The 15,580-nt window shown below is 45.0% G+C and overlaps 1 protein-coding gene across 4 annotated transcripts in view; it reads right to left on the bottom strand.

The window, feature by feature from the left end:
* The window catches only part of kiaa0586 (KIAA0586 ortholog), a 654,782-nt gene that overhangs the window by 207,396 nt on the left and 431,806 nt on the right, over nt 1-15,580 (bottom strand). For all 4 annotated transcript variants that reach the window (XM_068039229.1, XM_068039231.1, XM_068039232.1 and 1 more), the window contains exon 19: nt 660-779. In XM_068039229.1, the coding sequence (XP_067895330.1) occupies nt 660-779 (120 nt within the window). The remainder of the gene's footprint in view (nt 1-659; nt 780-15,580) is intronic.

Genomic DNA, 15,580 nt, shown 5'->3' with positions numbered 1-15,580 from the left:
GTTCCAGCATTCCGTCCCTGCTTTTTTATTCTATACATCAGCCAATAATGAAAGCATTCCATATGCCTTCTTCACCACTTTAACTACCTGTCCTGCCACCTTCAGGGACCTGTGGGCATACTTGTAAAATGCAGGATTAACTGGTTAAACTCCAGCATTATTCCAGAATACACTTGGGGGGGTTGTGAGGGTGGGTCCTATGTCTTTGCGTTTGACAGCCTGTACCTAAGCTCTCTAGATTTTGATAAGTGGGTGTCTCTCTATGGGAAGTGCATGCGTAGTTTATATTGGGCAAACAGAAATAGTTTGGTAAAGCGCTCTTTTAAGTATGGTGATGGGTTTCATGGATTTGGTGAACAGACCAAAGAAAAGTTCTACTAAAACTTTAAGCTACATTTTTACCACCTGCATCCAGTGCCACTGAAGTTTGGCATCATCCCCTCCTGCTTGGCCTAAGCATGCCTGCCAAGAGGCAACTTTCATATGTTATCAGTAATTGCTCGTGACCTTAAGTGAAATGCCATCCAAATATGGATTCTAATGAAATATTTATAAAAGGCAAGAGGAAAAACCACAGGACACACTCATTACACGAGGTGGCCTGGACTATTCCTTCAATCAGAAAGGAAAACATTTAAACATAATGACAACAAAGATACCTGTATCAGAGTTTGTGCAGGATGGTGCATAATCTGCTGCTGCTGCTTCGGGTTTATTGATCTCTGGCTTGCTGCTGGACTGTTACTGGCAAGGCTATCAATATCCACATTTGGAAGTACCTGAAGACAAAAAAAATTTCACTATGCATTAGAATAATGAAAGATAAATGATAGTCTGTGAATTTCTGATTTCACAAATAAGATTTTTCTCACAGATGTGTGTTCCAAGTTACGAGAATTACTGAAGGTTTTGTTATATTTATTATTTATTTATTGAATGCAAATCCCGGGAACCTATCCCCGGAAACGATAGCCTCCTCATTTGCTGAGTTTAAGGTGGTTAATCCATCACTTAGTCTGTAGAGGGGACATTCCTCAGTAATATGCAGCATTGTTTGTGTTTCTTTTTTTTTTGTACTGAGACCCCAGTGGTGGAGGTTGGCTGCGCAAGGGCTCTGGCTTGTCCTGAACCTGTTTAGCATGGACCACTCTACCTGTGGTAGTTCAAAGCCTGCCATTCGACAGCTGGGGTTTGTCACAAGGAACTATTTAGTGACCTCCCGCGTTTCCCATTCCTTGACCCAAAGGACGTCTGCTGGTAGATCTTGCTCAGGAAGGTTGCTCCATATGGGGCACCGAGATGGAAGGCGGGCAGTAGATGGATTGAACATGTCATTATGGCGTGGTAAATGAGGTGCAGCACGGATGGTTTCAACCAGCTTGTGGGTTTTTGTCTGACGGCAAATGTGTTGGGGACTGATGTTTGCGAGGACAGGAAACCAGGGGAGAGATGGTGAGCGGCGAGTTCTAGTTATGTTATGCGCAATGTTAGATTGAAAAGGCTTTTTATGTTAAATAATGATTGATCTTTGTTATTTCACTTTGCTTCTGCTTCTTTTATTTCTTAATAAACTTGATTTGTAGTTCATAACCATGGAGTGCATTTGTTCACCAGTTGGAAAAGTCCGGAATTACTACAGAATCATAACTAGATCTAAAATCACGAACTGACTATTGCAGGTTTAAACAACAAAACTGTTTTCCTTTTATTTGTTTTTGGGATGTGGGCAACACTGGCAATGCACTATTTATTTCCCATCCTCAGTTGCCTAAGGGCACTGAGAGCCAACCACATAATGAATGACTGGAGTTATATGTAGACCAGGCAAGACAGATGTGCAAAGCTGCCTTTTGTAGCTATCATGATCTATTATGTTGCGAGCCCACAATTGTACATAGAATTACATAGAATACCCAGCACAGAAACAAGCCATTCAGCCCAACCAGTCCAAGCCAGCGTTTATGCTCTAATGGAGCCTCCTCCCATCCTTGCTCATCTAGCTCTATCAGCGTAACCCTCTATTCGCTTCTCCCTCATACGGTTATATAGCTTCCCCTTAAATGCATCTATATAATCCATCTCAACTACCCCCTGTTGTTACGAGTTCCACATTCTCACCACTCTCTGGGGTAAAGAAGTCTCTTTTGAATTCCTTATTTGATTTCATGGTGACTATATTATATTGATGGCCGCTAGTTTTTCTCAAATGGAAAACTCTCTGCGACTACACTCTCAAAAACTTTCATAATTTTGAAGACATCTACTAGGCCATGTTTCAGCCTTCTCTTTTCAAGAGAAAAGAGATTTAGCATGTTCATCCTTTCCTGAAGGTATAACCTTGCAATTCTGTTATTGTTATTGCTAATCCTTTTTTCACCCTTTCCAGCACTCTATATCCCTTTTATAATATGGTGACCAGAACTTTACACAGCACTCCAAGCCTGGTCAAAACAAGGCTCAATACAAGTTTAGCACAGCTTTCTTACTTTTCAACTCTATTCCTCTAGAAATAAATCTAGTGCTTAGTTTGCTTTTTTATGGTCTTATTAACCTGTGTCACTAGTTTTAGCGATTTGTGTATTTGTCCTTGCATAATTCTTTGCTCCTCTACCCCATTTAGACTTTTATTTTCCAAGTCATATGTGACCTCCTTATTTTTCTTACTAAAATGTAATTCCTAACACTCATCCATGTTGAAATTCATTTGCCAATTGTATGTCCATTCTGCAAGTTTATGAATGTCTTCTTGTAATTTGTTGCCGTTCTGTTCAGTATTGACTAGCCACCACCCCCCAAATCTGTTGTTGTCTGCAAATTTAGAAATTGTGCTGTTGATTCCAAAGTCTAAAGCATTAATATAAATTGTGAGCAACTGTAATTTTGGCATGATCTGGATGGGATCCCAATTCCTTCCTTCAGGCACTCTGTACAGCTACACTTTATCACTACTCTCAGCTTTCTGTCTTGTACCCAGCTAGTTATCCATTCTGCTACTTGTCCCCTGACTCAGCATTTTCTGACCGTATTCATTATTCTATTATGTGGTACGTTATTGAAGGCCTGTTGGAAATCTTGATATATTAGATCCACACCATTATTCTGGTATACTCTCTGTTACTTTTTCAAAGAATTCAATGAGCTTGGTCAAGCAAGACTTTCCCTTTTGAAATCCATGCAGACTATTAATTATTATAATTTAGTTTTCTAAATGTTTTTCTACTTTCCTCTTTTGTAGGGATTCCATTATCTTTCAGAGGTTAGGTTGACTGGTCTATAGTTCTCTGAACATGTTCTATTTCCCTTCTTAAATATAGTGTCATGCTGGACCCCCCACTTGCCAAGAATGAGGCATATTAACTTCGCCATGTGGACAGAAAATTTCAAATTGTTGCTGGGAAGAAGAGAAGGCCTGCCAAACACTTGGCTGGAAGACATTTACATACCAATTGGGACAAGAGAGGTTACTCCTCTTATCCATTTAACCCACAATGGACTTTGAGCACCAGACATTGAAGGCAGGGAAGCACATTCCAGGCCCTGCTAAGATGATACAATCCACAGAGCCAAGACGTGGTCAGAACAGCTAGTCACATGACTAACTTGCTTGACAACCTGGGGTTTTCTGAATTGTACAAACAGTTTGAACCCAGAAGGCTGTTTAGTCCTAGACTGTAAAGACCTCTCCTGGCTGGCTCACCACAGCCTCTCCTGTCTGCTCCCATCTCTTTCTCACGGAACTCCATATCCACTGAAGACACATGAACCCCAAGAGAGAAAAGTCGTCTACAGCAAACAAAAAGCAAGACCTACCTACAATCAAGGACTCTACAGTGAACTCGAAGATCCGCAACAAAAACCCTCTTCAGAGGTTACCTCAAACCTTTCCACTTTATTTTGTCTTCTGTTCTTTTCTGTCTCTATTTGCATGTGTGGATTGCGTATGCATACTAGCGTGGGTGCATCGTGTGTCTGTAGGCATCAACCAAATTAGAGTTCAAGTTTAATAAATGTCAACCTTTTTTCTTTAAACCTAAGAAAACCTGTTTGTACTGGTTTCTTTGCCTTATAATTGGAAAGCGGTGAAAAAGGATTCACCAAGGGGGAGCTAAAAACAGAAATTTGGGGGCTACCGTCCTGGATTTTATCCACAGACAAATGAGAGAAATTGGAAGTGGGAAGCCAAATTGTTCCCAATCAAAAAAGAGTAAGATTTCAATACAGGTTTTCTTGAGGTGTGTGTGCTTGAATACTAACATGTCTGCAACTGAAGCAGGTAGCTCCCCAAGCCAGGGTGATGTAACTTGGGATAAGTTAAAAGCACTGTCTATGGAGGAGTTAAGGAAAATGGCTGAGAAATGTGAGATCACTGCCTGTGCCAAGGCTAGAAAGCCTGAACTCCAAAGACCAGTGGCTAACCATTTTTCCCTTGAATCTGAAGAAGCAGAAACAGGGTTAGAAGCAGACTCTGACAGGGTATTGTTAGCAAAGATACAATTAGAACAGAGGAAACTTGAATTTGAAGAAAAGGTAAGACAGAGAGAGGCAGGAGAGGGAGAAAGAAAGAGCCTTCCAGAAGGAACGTGAAAAAAAAGAGAGGAGAAAGAGAAAGTAAGAGACAGAAGAGAGAGAGAGAAAGAACCTTTCAGAAAGTATGTGAAGAAAGAGAGCTAAATCAGCTTGAGTTGACTAGGGGGCGACAGAGTAACCCCATTGAAAGCACGGCCAATATGGAGGAGAGTAATTCAGGGATGGGTACAGAACTGTTAAAACTAGCTCAATTAATTCCAAAATTCAATGAGGAAGATGTAGAAGAAATTTTTGTGTCTTTTGAGAAACTGGCAAGGCAGCTAAAATGGTCAGCTGAGACCTGGCCTCTTTTATTACAGAACAAGCTAACTGCAAAAGCCCATGAGGTTTATTCCCTGTTGCCAGATGAGAGTTCATCAAATTATGAACTGACAAAAAATGCTATCCTCGGGGCATATAAATTAGGACCCAAAGTCTATCACCAAAAGTTTAGAACCCTCAAGAAGCAAACTAATCAAATTTATCTGGAGTTTGAAAGAAGTAAGCAGCTGGCTTTTGACCAGTGCCTCAAGGCTCTTAAAGTACATCTCAGCTATGAGAATCTCAGGGAAGTAATTCTGGTAGAGGAATTTAAACACTCTCTCCCACTCTCCATAAAGACCCATGTAGCGGAGCAGTGGGTTCAGAGAGCCCAGCAAGCAGCTGTTCTGGCCAATGAGTTTGCTTTAATTTATAAGTCGGTTTCCCAGGGGAGAACCTTTCCGAGTCACCCCCAAAAATCCAAAAAGAAGAAAGGGTGGGAGGTGACAGGAGCCCAGGCAGTCCTAGGAGAGAAAAGAAAGCAGGAGACACAGGGGGCCCACCTCTAGCCAAAAAGGAAGGTGCTGTGAGCAAGAGTGAGACCCGGAGACCTGTGTGCTTCCATTGTAATAAAGCGGGACATTTAAACGCTCAGTGATGGAAACTAAAGGGAAAACCTGTAGGGGTAATCAGGGCACACACGCTCAGTGAAGAAGTGAACCTGATGGAAAGCACAACAAAACAAGCTGTGGCTTTAACTGCAGTAAGAGTGAGACCCAAGAAGCATACGACTACAAGTGCAGGAAAATTATATAGGATTCCTGAAGGTTATCAGGGTTTTGTGTCCGAAGGGAAAGTAACCCCATACTACCCCTCGAGTGGGGCAAACAAGCCCAGAGTAATTCTCAGGGACACAGGGGCCACTAGATCCCTTTTACTGGGAAAAGGCTTGACCTTTCCTCTAGACAGTGCAGTGAACACCAGAATGCTGGTGAATGGTATTGGAGGGCAGTGTATGCCTGTACCTGTACACACGGTGCACCTGGAGTGCAACCTAGTTTCGGGACCGGTGACAGCAGGGATTGTCCCTAGTTTGCCTGTGGACAGGGTTGGCCTGCTCCTAGGTAATAATCTGGTGGGGGTGAAGGTGGTAGCTCCCCCCAGTAGTGAAAGAAAGACCGCAGGAGGTCAGAGAGACAGGGCAGTGGCAGGAGACGGTCCCCTGCAGTTTCCCTGAATGTATAATGAATCAGGCCATGATCAAACCAGTTCCCCCAGAGGAGACTGCATTGGCACTGCAGGCAAATGGCCATGAGGTCTGTCTGTCCAAGGCTTTCTTTGGGAAGTTAGAAGACCCAGGGAGTGAATTAAATAAATTTTCCCCAGCTGAGGTTCAGCAAGACGACCTGAGGTTCAGGCTGCCCAGTCTGAAAGTGAAGTAGAGGGAGTCCCTGATTGCTACTACTTAAAGAATGAGGTACTGATGAGGAAATGGAGTTCTCCTCACAGATCTGAGAGCAAGAAGTGGACAGTAATTCACAGTTAGTGCTGCCGCAGAAATACCGGACAGAACTATTAAGAAGGGTGCACGAGACTACAGTGGCAGTACATGCCGGTATATGAAAGACCAAAACCCGCATAAGACAGCAGTTTGACTGGCCAAAACTCTACAAAGATGTGGTGAAATACTGCAGGAGTTGCCACATGTGCCAGGGTGAGGGGAAACCCCAACCTACAGTGAAACCTGCACCCCTAAGTCCTGTACCGGTATTAGGAGGACCCTCCAGCAGAGGGCTGGTGAACTGTAAGGGACCTCCGCCGAGAACAAAAAGGGACAGGCAGGCACAAGGCTGGCAACAGGTTAGAAAGAGAAGGGGAAAGAGTGACCAGGTGGGCAGATTAAAGGAAATCCAGGAGGAATCCCAGAAGAAAATCCCAACTGTCCTGTCAGCCAACCCCGAACAATGTGAAAAGTTAGACCCCACATCCTCCTATGTAAATGCAGACACTAGAAGCGCCCACTAGAGCTACGAACAACTGTTACTGGAACCTGCAGAGACAAATAAAGACGTCTAGGGGGCACAGAAACCTAGTAAAGTGGCACAGGGGAATGCAGTAGAGTCTGCACAAATACCTGCAGGGAAGAGTGTCCCAGAGGACAAAGGGGAGATTAGCAAAGAATCCTCCCCCACAGTCAGAAAAAAGTGAACCTGAAGTCAAAAGCCTTTGCATGACTCAGCAAAGCACTGAAAGAGAGTTCAGGATAGACCCACCCACTACTGACTCTCCTGAAAAAAAAGTTCCAACTCAGGGCTAATTAAACCTAACCATCTCAAAGACCCTAGGCAGCCATGGAAATGGGCAAACTGAAGAAAAACCTCCCCAAAGAACCATATGTTTATTGGGAGGCCAAAAAAAGGGCAATTTGAATAATTTTTAGGATTTGTGAATGAGTGAGAGAAATGCATGTTTTTTTCTGTTTCTTATATTTTCTCTGAACCCTTTTAATTAAATACACTTTTCTCAAATAGCATTTCATTTTGCTGGGTGTGGAGGTGTCATGCTAGACCTCCACCTGCCAAGAATGAGGCATATTAATTTCGCCATATGGACAGAAAATTTCAAATTGTTGCTCAGAAGAAAAGGCCTATTACAAGGGCTGCCAGACACTTGGCTGGAAGACATTTACATACCAATCGGAACAAGAGAGGTTACTCCCCTTATCCATTTAACCCACAATGGACTTTGAGCACCAGATATTGAAGGCAGGGAAGCGCATTCCAGGCCCTGCTAAGATGATACAATCCACAGAGCCAAGACGTGGTCAGAACAGCTAGTCACATGACTACCCTGCTTGGCAACCTGGGGTTTTCTGAATTGTACAAACAGTTTGAACTCAGAAGGCTGTTTACCCCTAGACTGTAAAGACCTCTCCTGGCTGGTTCGCCACAGCCTCTCCTGTCTGCTCCCATCCCTTTCTCACAGAACTCCAAATCCACTGAAGACACATGAGCCCCAAGAGAGAAAAGTCTCCTACAGCAAACAAGGTTTAAGAAGAATCCTGGGCCTCAACGAAAAGCAAGACCAACCTACAATCAAGGACTCTACAGTGAACTCGAAGATCCGTAACATAAAACCCTCTTCAGAGATTGCCTCAAACCTTTCCACTTTATTTTTTCTTCTGCTCTTTTTCTGTCTCTATTTGCATGTATCGTGTATGCGTGCTAGCATGGGTGTGTTGTGTATCCGTAGGTGTCAACCGAATTAGAGTTTAAGTTCAAGTTTAATAAATTTCAACCTTTTTCTTGAAACCTAAGAAAGCCTGTTTGTGCTTGTTTCTTTGACTGATAATTGGAAAGCGGTGAACAAGGATTCACCAAGGAGGAGCTAAAAACATGGTGTTTTAAAAATTAAACCCTGTTACGGTAAGACGAAGTGAAGGCTGAGAGGGACCCCGAGACACCTTTCTCACCTAGTCGTAACAATAGGTATAATGTTAGCTATCCACCAATCTGATGGAATTACATCTTCTTCTAATCAATTATTAAATATGTGTAATAGTACTTCTGCGACCTTTTCCCTAGATTCTTTTAAAATGTGCGGATACAATCTGTCCGGACCAGGGTTTTTATCTTTGTTGCATTTGATTAGTTTATTTCATATTGCTCCTTGTTTATATTAAATGTGGTTATATCATTTCAAACCTCTTCTTCCGATATCACTTCAAAATGATCATCTCCCTTGTAAATACTGGAACAAAATAATTAATTCATATTTCTACCATTTCGCAAATGCTGCTTCTTATTTTATCCTGTCTGTTCCTTTGTGGCCCTATTCCCATCCAAAGTTTCCTTTTTTGTCTATGTGCCTGTAGAATATTTTACATTTTGTTTTATGTTCCTTGATAATTTAAATTCATAGTTCCTCTTTCCCTTCCTAACCTTTATTTTGACTTCTCTCCTAATTCCTTTGAACTCTCCCCTAGCATGCATATAACATTTGCATCACACAAGTGCCAGTCAATGACCATCTCCAACAAGAGAGAATCTAATTATCTCTCCCTGACATTCAACGGCATTACCATCGCTGAATCCACCACCAACAACATCCTGGGGTTACCACTAACCAGAAACTTAACTGGACCAGCCATATAAATACTGTGACGACAAGAGCAGGTCAGAGGCTGGGAATTCTGCAGTGACTAACTCACCTCCTGACTCCCCAAAGCCTATCTACCCATCTACAAGGCACAAATCAGGACAGTGCTGAAATACTCCGACTTACTTAGATGAGTGCAGCTCCAACAACACTCAAGAAGCTCGACACCATCCAGGACAAAGCAGCACACTCAAGTGGTAACACATCCAACCTGTTAAACATTCACTCCTTCCACTACTGTCATACCACGGCAGCAGTGTATACCATCTACAAGATGCAGCACAGCAACTCACCAAGGTTTCTTCAACAGGCACATGGGAACACCATCACCTGCAAGTTCCCCTCCCCTCCAAATCACACACCATCCTGAGTTGGAAATATATCGCCATTCCTTCACCGTCACTGGATCAAGAGCCTGGAATTTCCTCCCTAACAGCACTGTGGGTGGCCCGACACCACATGGACTGCAAAAGTTCAAGAAGGTGGCAAAAGGGCAATAGGGATAGGCAATAAATGTTAGCGATGCCCAAATTCCTTGAATGAATATTATAAAAAATGCTCTCCTCTGCTCATAGTCATACAGTCATACAGCACAGAAACAGGCCCTTCGGCCCATCGTGCCCCTGCCGGCCATCAAGCACCTATCTATTCTAATCCCATTTTCCAGTACTTGGCCCATAGCCTTGTATGCTATGGCATTTCAAGTGCTCATCTAAATACTTCTTAAATGTTGTGAGGGTTCCCGCCTCTACCACCCCTTCAGGCAGTGTGTTCCAGATTTCAACCACCCTCTGGCTGATAAAGGTTTTCCTCAAATCCTCTCTAAACATCCTGCCCCTTACCTTAAATCTATGCCCCCTGGTTACTGACACCTCCACTAAGGGAAAAAGTTTCTTCCTATCTACCCCATCTATGTCCCTCATAATTTTGTATACCTCAATCAGGTCCCCCCTCAGCCTTCTCTGCTCTAAGGAACACAACCTTAGCCTATCCAGTCTCTCTTCATAGCTGAAATGCTCCAGCCCAGGCAACATTCTGGTGAATCTCCTATGCACCCTCTCCAGTGCAATCACATCCTTCCTATAGTGTGGCGACCAGAACTATACACAGTACTCCAGCTGTGGCCTAACTAGCGTTTTATACAGCTCCATCATAACCTCCCTGCTCTTATATTCTATGCCTCAGCTAATAAAGGCAAGTATCCCATATGCCTTCCTAACTACCGTATCTACCTGTGCTGATGCCTTCAGTGATCTATGGACAAGTACAGCAAGGTCCCTCTGACCCTCTGTACTTCCTAGGGTCCTACCATCCATTGTATATTCCCTTGCCTTGTTAGTCCTCCCAAAATGCATCTTCTCGGGATTAAATTCCATTTGCCACTGCTCTGCCCATTTTACCAGCCCATCTATATCATTCTGTAATCTTAGGCTTTCCTCCTCACTATTTACGACACCACCAATTTTCATGTCATCTGCGAACTTACTGATTATACCTCTGATATTCACGTCTAAATAATTAATGTCCACTAGAAACAGGAAGGGTCCCAGCACCAATCCCTGCGGTACACCACTGGTCACAGACTTCCACTCGCAAAAACAATCCTCGACCATCACCCTCTGCCTCCTGCCACTAAGCCAATTTTGTATCCAATTTGCCAAATTTCCCTGGATCCCATGGGCTCTTACCTTCTCGACCAACCTCCCATGTGGGACCTTATCAAAAGCCTTACTAAGTCCATGTAAACTACATCAACTGCTTTACCCACACCTACACACCGAGTCACCTCCTCGAAAAATTCAATCAAGTTTGTTGGACATGATCACCCCCTGACAAAGTGGAGGCGGTGGCGTTGTGGTATTGTCACTGGACTAGTAATCCAGAGACCCAGGGTATTGCTCTGGGGACATGGGTTCAAATCCCACCACAGCAGAATGTGGAATTTGAATTCAATTAATAATTTGGGGCGGCACAGTGGCGCAGTGGTTAGCACCGCAGTCTCACAGCTCCAGGGACCCGGGTTCAATTCTGGGAACTGCCTGTGCGGAGTTTGCAAGTTCTCCCTGTGACCGCGTGGGTTTTCGCCGGGTGCACTAGTTTCCTCCCACCGCCAAAGACTTGCAGGTGATAGGTAAATTGGCCATTATAAATTGCCCCGAGTGTAGGTAGGTGGTAGGGAATATGGGATTACTGTAGAGCTAGTATAAATGGGTGGTTGTTGGTCGGCACAGACTCGGTGGGCTGAAGGGCCTGTTTCAGTGCTGTATCTATAAATAAAAAATAAATAATAAATCTGGAATTAAAAAGCTAGACTAATGATAGCCATGAAACCATTGTCGATTGTTGTAAAAACCCTTCTGGTTCACTAATGTCCTTTAGAGAAGGAAATCTGCTGTCCTTACCTGCTCTGGCCTACATGTGACTGACTCTTACATGCCCTCTGAAATGGCCTAGCAAGCCACTCAGTTGTATCGAACCGCTACAAAGTCAATAAAAAAGAATGAAACCAGACGGACCACTCGGCATCAACCTAGGCACCGGAAATGACAACGGCAAACCCAGCCCTGTCGACCCTGCAAAGTCCTCCTCACTAACATCTGGGGGCTTGTGCCAAAGTTGGGAGAGCTGTCCCACAGACTAGTCAAGCAACAGCCTGACATAGTCATACTCATGGAATCATACCTGACAGGCAATGTCCCAGACACTACCATCACCATTCCCGGGTATGTCCTGTCCCACCGGCAGGATAGACCCAGCAGAGGTGGCGGCACAGTGGTATACAATTGGGAGGGAGTTGCCCTGGGAGTCCTGAACATCGACTCTGGACCCCATGAAGTCTCATGGCATCAGATCAAACATGGACAAGGAAACCTCCTGCTGATTACCACCTACCGCCCTCCCTCAGCTGATGAGTCAGTACTCCTCCATGTTGAACACCACTTGGAGGAAGCACCGAGGGTGGCAAGGGCGCAGAATGTACTCTCGGTGGGGGACTTCAATGTCCATCACCAAGAGTGGCTTGGTAGCACCACTACTGACTGAGCTGGCCGGGTCCTAAAGGACATAGCTGCTAAACTGGGTATGCGGCAGGTGGTGGGGGAACCAACAAGAGGGAAAAACATACTTAACCTCGTCCTCAGTAACCTGCCTGCTGCAGATGCATCTGTCCAAGACAGTATTGGTAGGAGTGTCTACCGCACAGTCCTTGTGGAGACAAAGTCCCGCCTTCACATTGAGGATGCCCTCCATCGTGTTGTGTGGCACTACCACCATGCTAAATGGGATAGATTTCAAACAGATCTGGCAATGCAAAACTAGACATCCATGAGGCGCTGTGGGCCATCAGCAGCAACAGAATTGTACTCAACCACAATCTGTAACCTCATGGCCCGGCATATCCCCCACTCTACCATTACCATCAAGACAGAAGACCAACCCTGGTTCAATGAAGAGTGCAAGAGGGCATGCTAAAAGCAGCACCAGGCATACCTCAAAATGAGGTGTCAACCTGATGAAGCTACAACACAGGACTATCTGCAGGCCAAACTGCGTAAGCAGCCTGTGATAGAGAGAGCTAAGCGATTCCATAACCAATGGATCAGATCTAGGCACTGCAGTCCTGCCTCATCCAGTCGTGAATGGTGGTGGACAATTAAACAACTAACTGGAGGAGGTGGCTCCACAAATATCCCCATCCTCAATGATGGGGGAGCCCAGCACATCAGTGCGAAAGATAAGGCTGAAGCATTTGCAACAATCTTCAGCTAGAAGTGCCGGCCGGGTTGATGATCCATCTCGGCCTCCTCCTGAAGTTCCCAGCATCACAGATGCCAGACTTCAGCCAATTCGATTCTTTCAGCGTGATATCAAGAAACGACTGATGGCACTGGACACTGCAAAGGCTATGGGCCCAGACAATATTCCGGCAATAGTACTGAAGACCTGTGCTCCAGAACTTGCCGTGCCCCTAACCAAGCTGGACCAGTACAACTACAACAATGGCATCTACCCTGCAATGTGGAAAATTGCCCAGGTATGTCCTGTACACAAAAAGCAGGACAAGTCCAACCTGGCCAATTACCGCCCCATCAGTCTACTCTCAATCAACAGTAAAGTGATGGAAGGTGTCATCAACTGTGCCATCAAGCAGCACTTGCTTAGCAATAACCTGCTCAGTGACGCTCAGTTTGGGTTCCGCCAGGGTCACTCAGCTCCTGACCTCATTACAACCTTGGTTCAAACATGAACAAAAGAGCTGAACTCAAGAGGTGAGGTGAGAGTGACTGCCCTTGACATCAAGGCAGCATTTGACCGAGTAATGCATCAAGAAGCCCTAGCAAAACTGAGCTCAATGGGAATCAGGGGGAAAACTCTCCGCTGGTTGGAGTCATACCTCGTGCAAAGGAAGTTGGTTGTGGTTGTTGGAGGTCAATCATCTGAGTTCCAGGACATCACTGCAGGAGTTCCTCAGGGTAGTGTCCTCGGTCCAACCATCTTCAGCTGCTTCATCAATGACCTTCCTTCAATCATAAGGGGATGTTCGCTGATGATTGCACAATATTCAGCATCATTCTCAACTCCTCAGATGCTGAAGCAGTCCGAGTAGAAATGCAGCAAGACTTGGAAAATATCCAGGCTTGGGCTGATAAGTGGCAAGTAACATTTGCGCCACACAAGTGCCAGGCAATGACCATCTCCAACGAGAGAGAATCTAACCATCTCCCCTTGACATTCACCGCTGAATCCCCCACTATCAACATCCTAGGGGCTACCATTGACCAGAAACTGAACTGGACCAGCCATATAAATACCGTGGCTACAAGAGCAGGTCAGAGGCTGGGAATCCTGAGGCGAGTAACTCACCTCCTGACTCCCCAAAGCCTGTCCACCCTCTACAAGGCACAAGTCAGGAGTGTGATGGAATACTCTCCACTTGCCTGGATGGGTGCTGCTCCAACAACACTCAAGAAGCTCAACACCATCCGGACAAAGCAGTTCGCTTTGCTGGCACCCCATTCACAAACATTCACTCCCTCCACCACCGATGCACAGTGGCAGCAGTGTATACCATCTACAAGATGCACTGTAGCAATGCACCAAGGCTCCTTAGACAGCACCTTCCAAAACCGCGACCTCTACCAACAAGGGCAGCAAATACATGGGAACACCACCACCTGCAAGTTCCCCTCCAAGTCACACACCATCCTGACTTGGAACTATATCGCCGTTCCTTCACTGTCACTGGGTCAAAATCCTGGAACTCCCTTCCTAACAGCACTGTGGGTGTACCTACCCCACATGGACTGCAGCAGTTCAAGAAGGCAGCTCACCACCACCTTCTCAAGGGCAATTAGGGATGGGCAATAACTGCTGGCCGGGCCAGTGACGCCCACATCCCTTGAATGAATTTTTAAAAAATTACCCTTGATTAATCCCTGCCTCTCCAAGTGGAGATTAATCCCATCCCTCAGAATTTTTTCCAAAAGTTTCCCTACCATTGATATTAGACTCACTGGCCTGTAATTCCCTGGTTTATCCCTGCTACTCTTCTTGAACAATGGTACCACATTCGCTGTCCTCCAGCCCTCTGGCACCTCTCCTGTGGCCAGAGAGGATTTGAAAATTTGTGTCAGTGCCCCTGCAATCTCCTCCCTTGCCTCACATAGCAGCCTGGAATACATCTCATCTGGGCCTGGGGATCTATCCACTTTTAAGCCCGCTAAAACCGCTAATATCTCCTCCCTTTCAATGCTAATTTGTTCAAGTATATCATAATCCCCCTCCACGGTCTCTGCACCTACATTGTCCTTCTCCATAGTGAACAAAAATGAAAAGAAATAATTTAAAACCTCACCTACGTCCTCCAGCTCCACATACAGATTGCCACTTTGGTTCCTAATCGGCCCTACTGTTTCGCTGGTTATCCTCTTGCGCTTAATATACTTATAAAACGCCTTGGGATTTTCCTTTATCTTGCCTGCCAATGTTTTTTCATGCCCCTTCTTTGCTCTCCTAATTAATTTTGTTAAGTACCCCCCTACACTTTCTATACTCCTCTCGGGCCTCCACTGTTTTCAGCCCTCTGAATCGGACATAAGCCTCCTTTCTTTTCCATCTCCAATCGTCTATATCTCTTGAAATCCAGGCTCCCTGGACTTGTTGGTCCTGCCCTTCACCTTTATGGGAATATGTTGGCCCTGAACTCTCACTATTTCCTTTTTGAATGACTCCCACTGGTCTGATGGAGACTTTTCTATAAGTAGCTGCTCCCAGTCCACTTTGGCTAGATCCTGTTTCATCACTCTTAATTACTAAATTTATTTCATTCAATTTTATACTTTGCCATGGTGGATTTGAGATTAATGGAGTCAATATTAATGCCCACAATGGACGGACAGGGTCATGGAGTTGAAAATAATGGCTGGGATTTTACGTGGCCCCCTGAGACGGGATCGGAGGCAGTGGGCACGCAGTATCACAATGGATGGCAGATTGTGGGAGGAGGGTGGGGAGGCCACCTGTCACCAAGCAATTTTCCCAGGGGTAGGACAGGCCGATGACGGCCTTCCCGCCCAGAGGCCAACGTGGCCTATTA

This window comes from Heterodontus francisci, chromosome 9 (assembly GCF_036365525.1).
Source record: "Heterodontus francisci isolate sHetFra1 chromosome 9, sHetFra1.hap1, whole genome shotgun sequence".
Lineage (NCBI taxonomy): Eukaryota > Metazoa > Chordata > Chondrichthyes > Heterodontiformes > Heterodontidae > Heterodontus > Heterodontus francisci.
The sequence above is the reverse complement of the archived record's forward strand: the minus strand, read 5'-3'. Positions and strand labels throughout refer to the sequence as shown.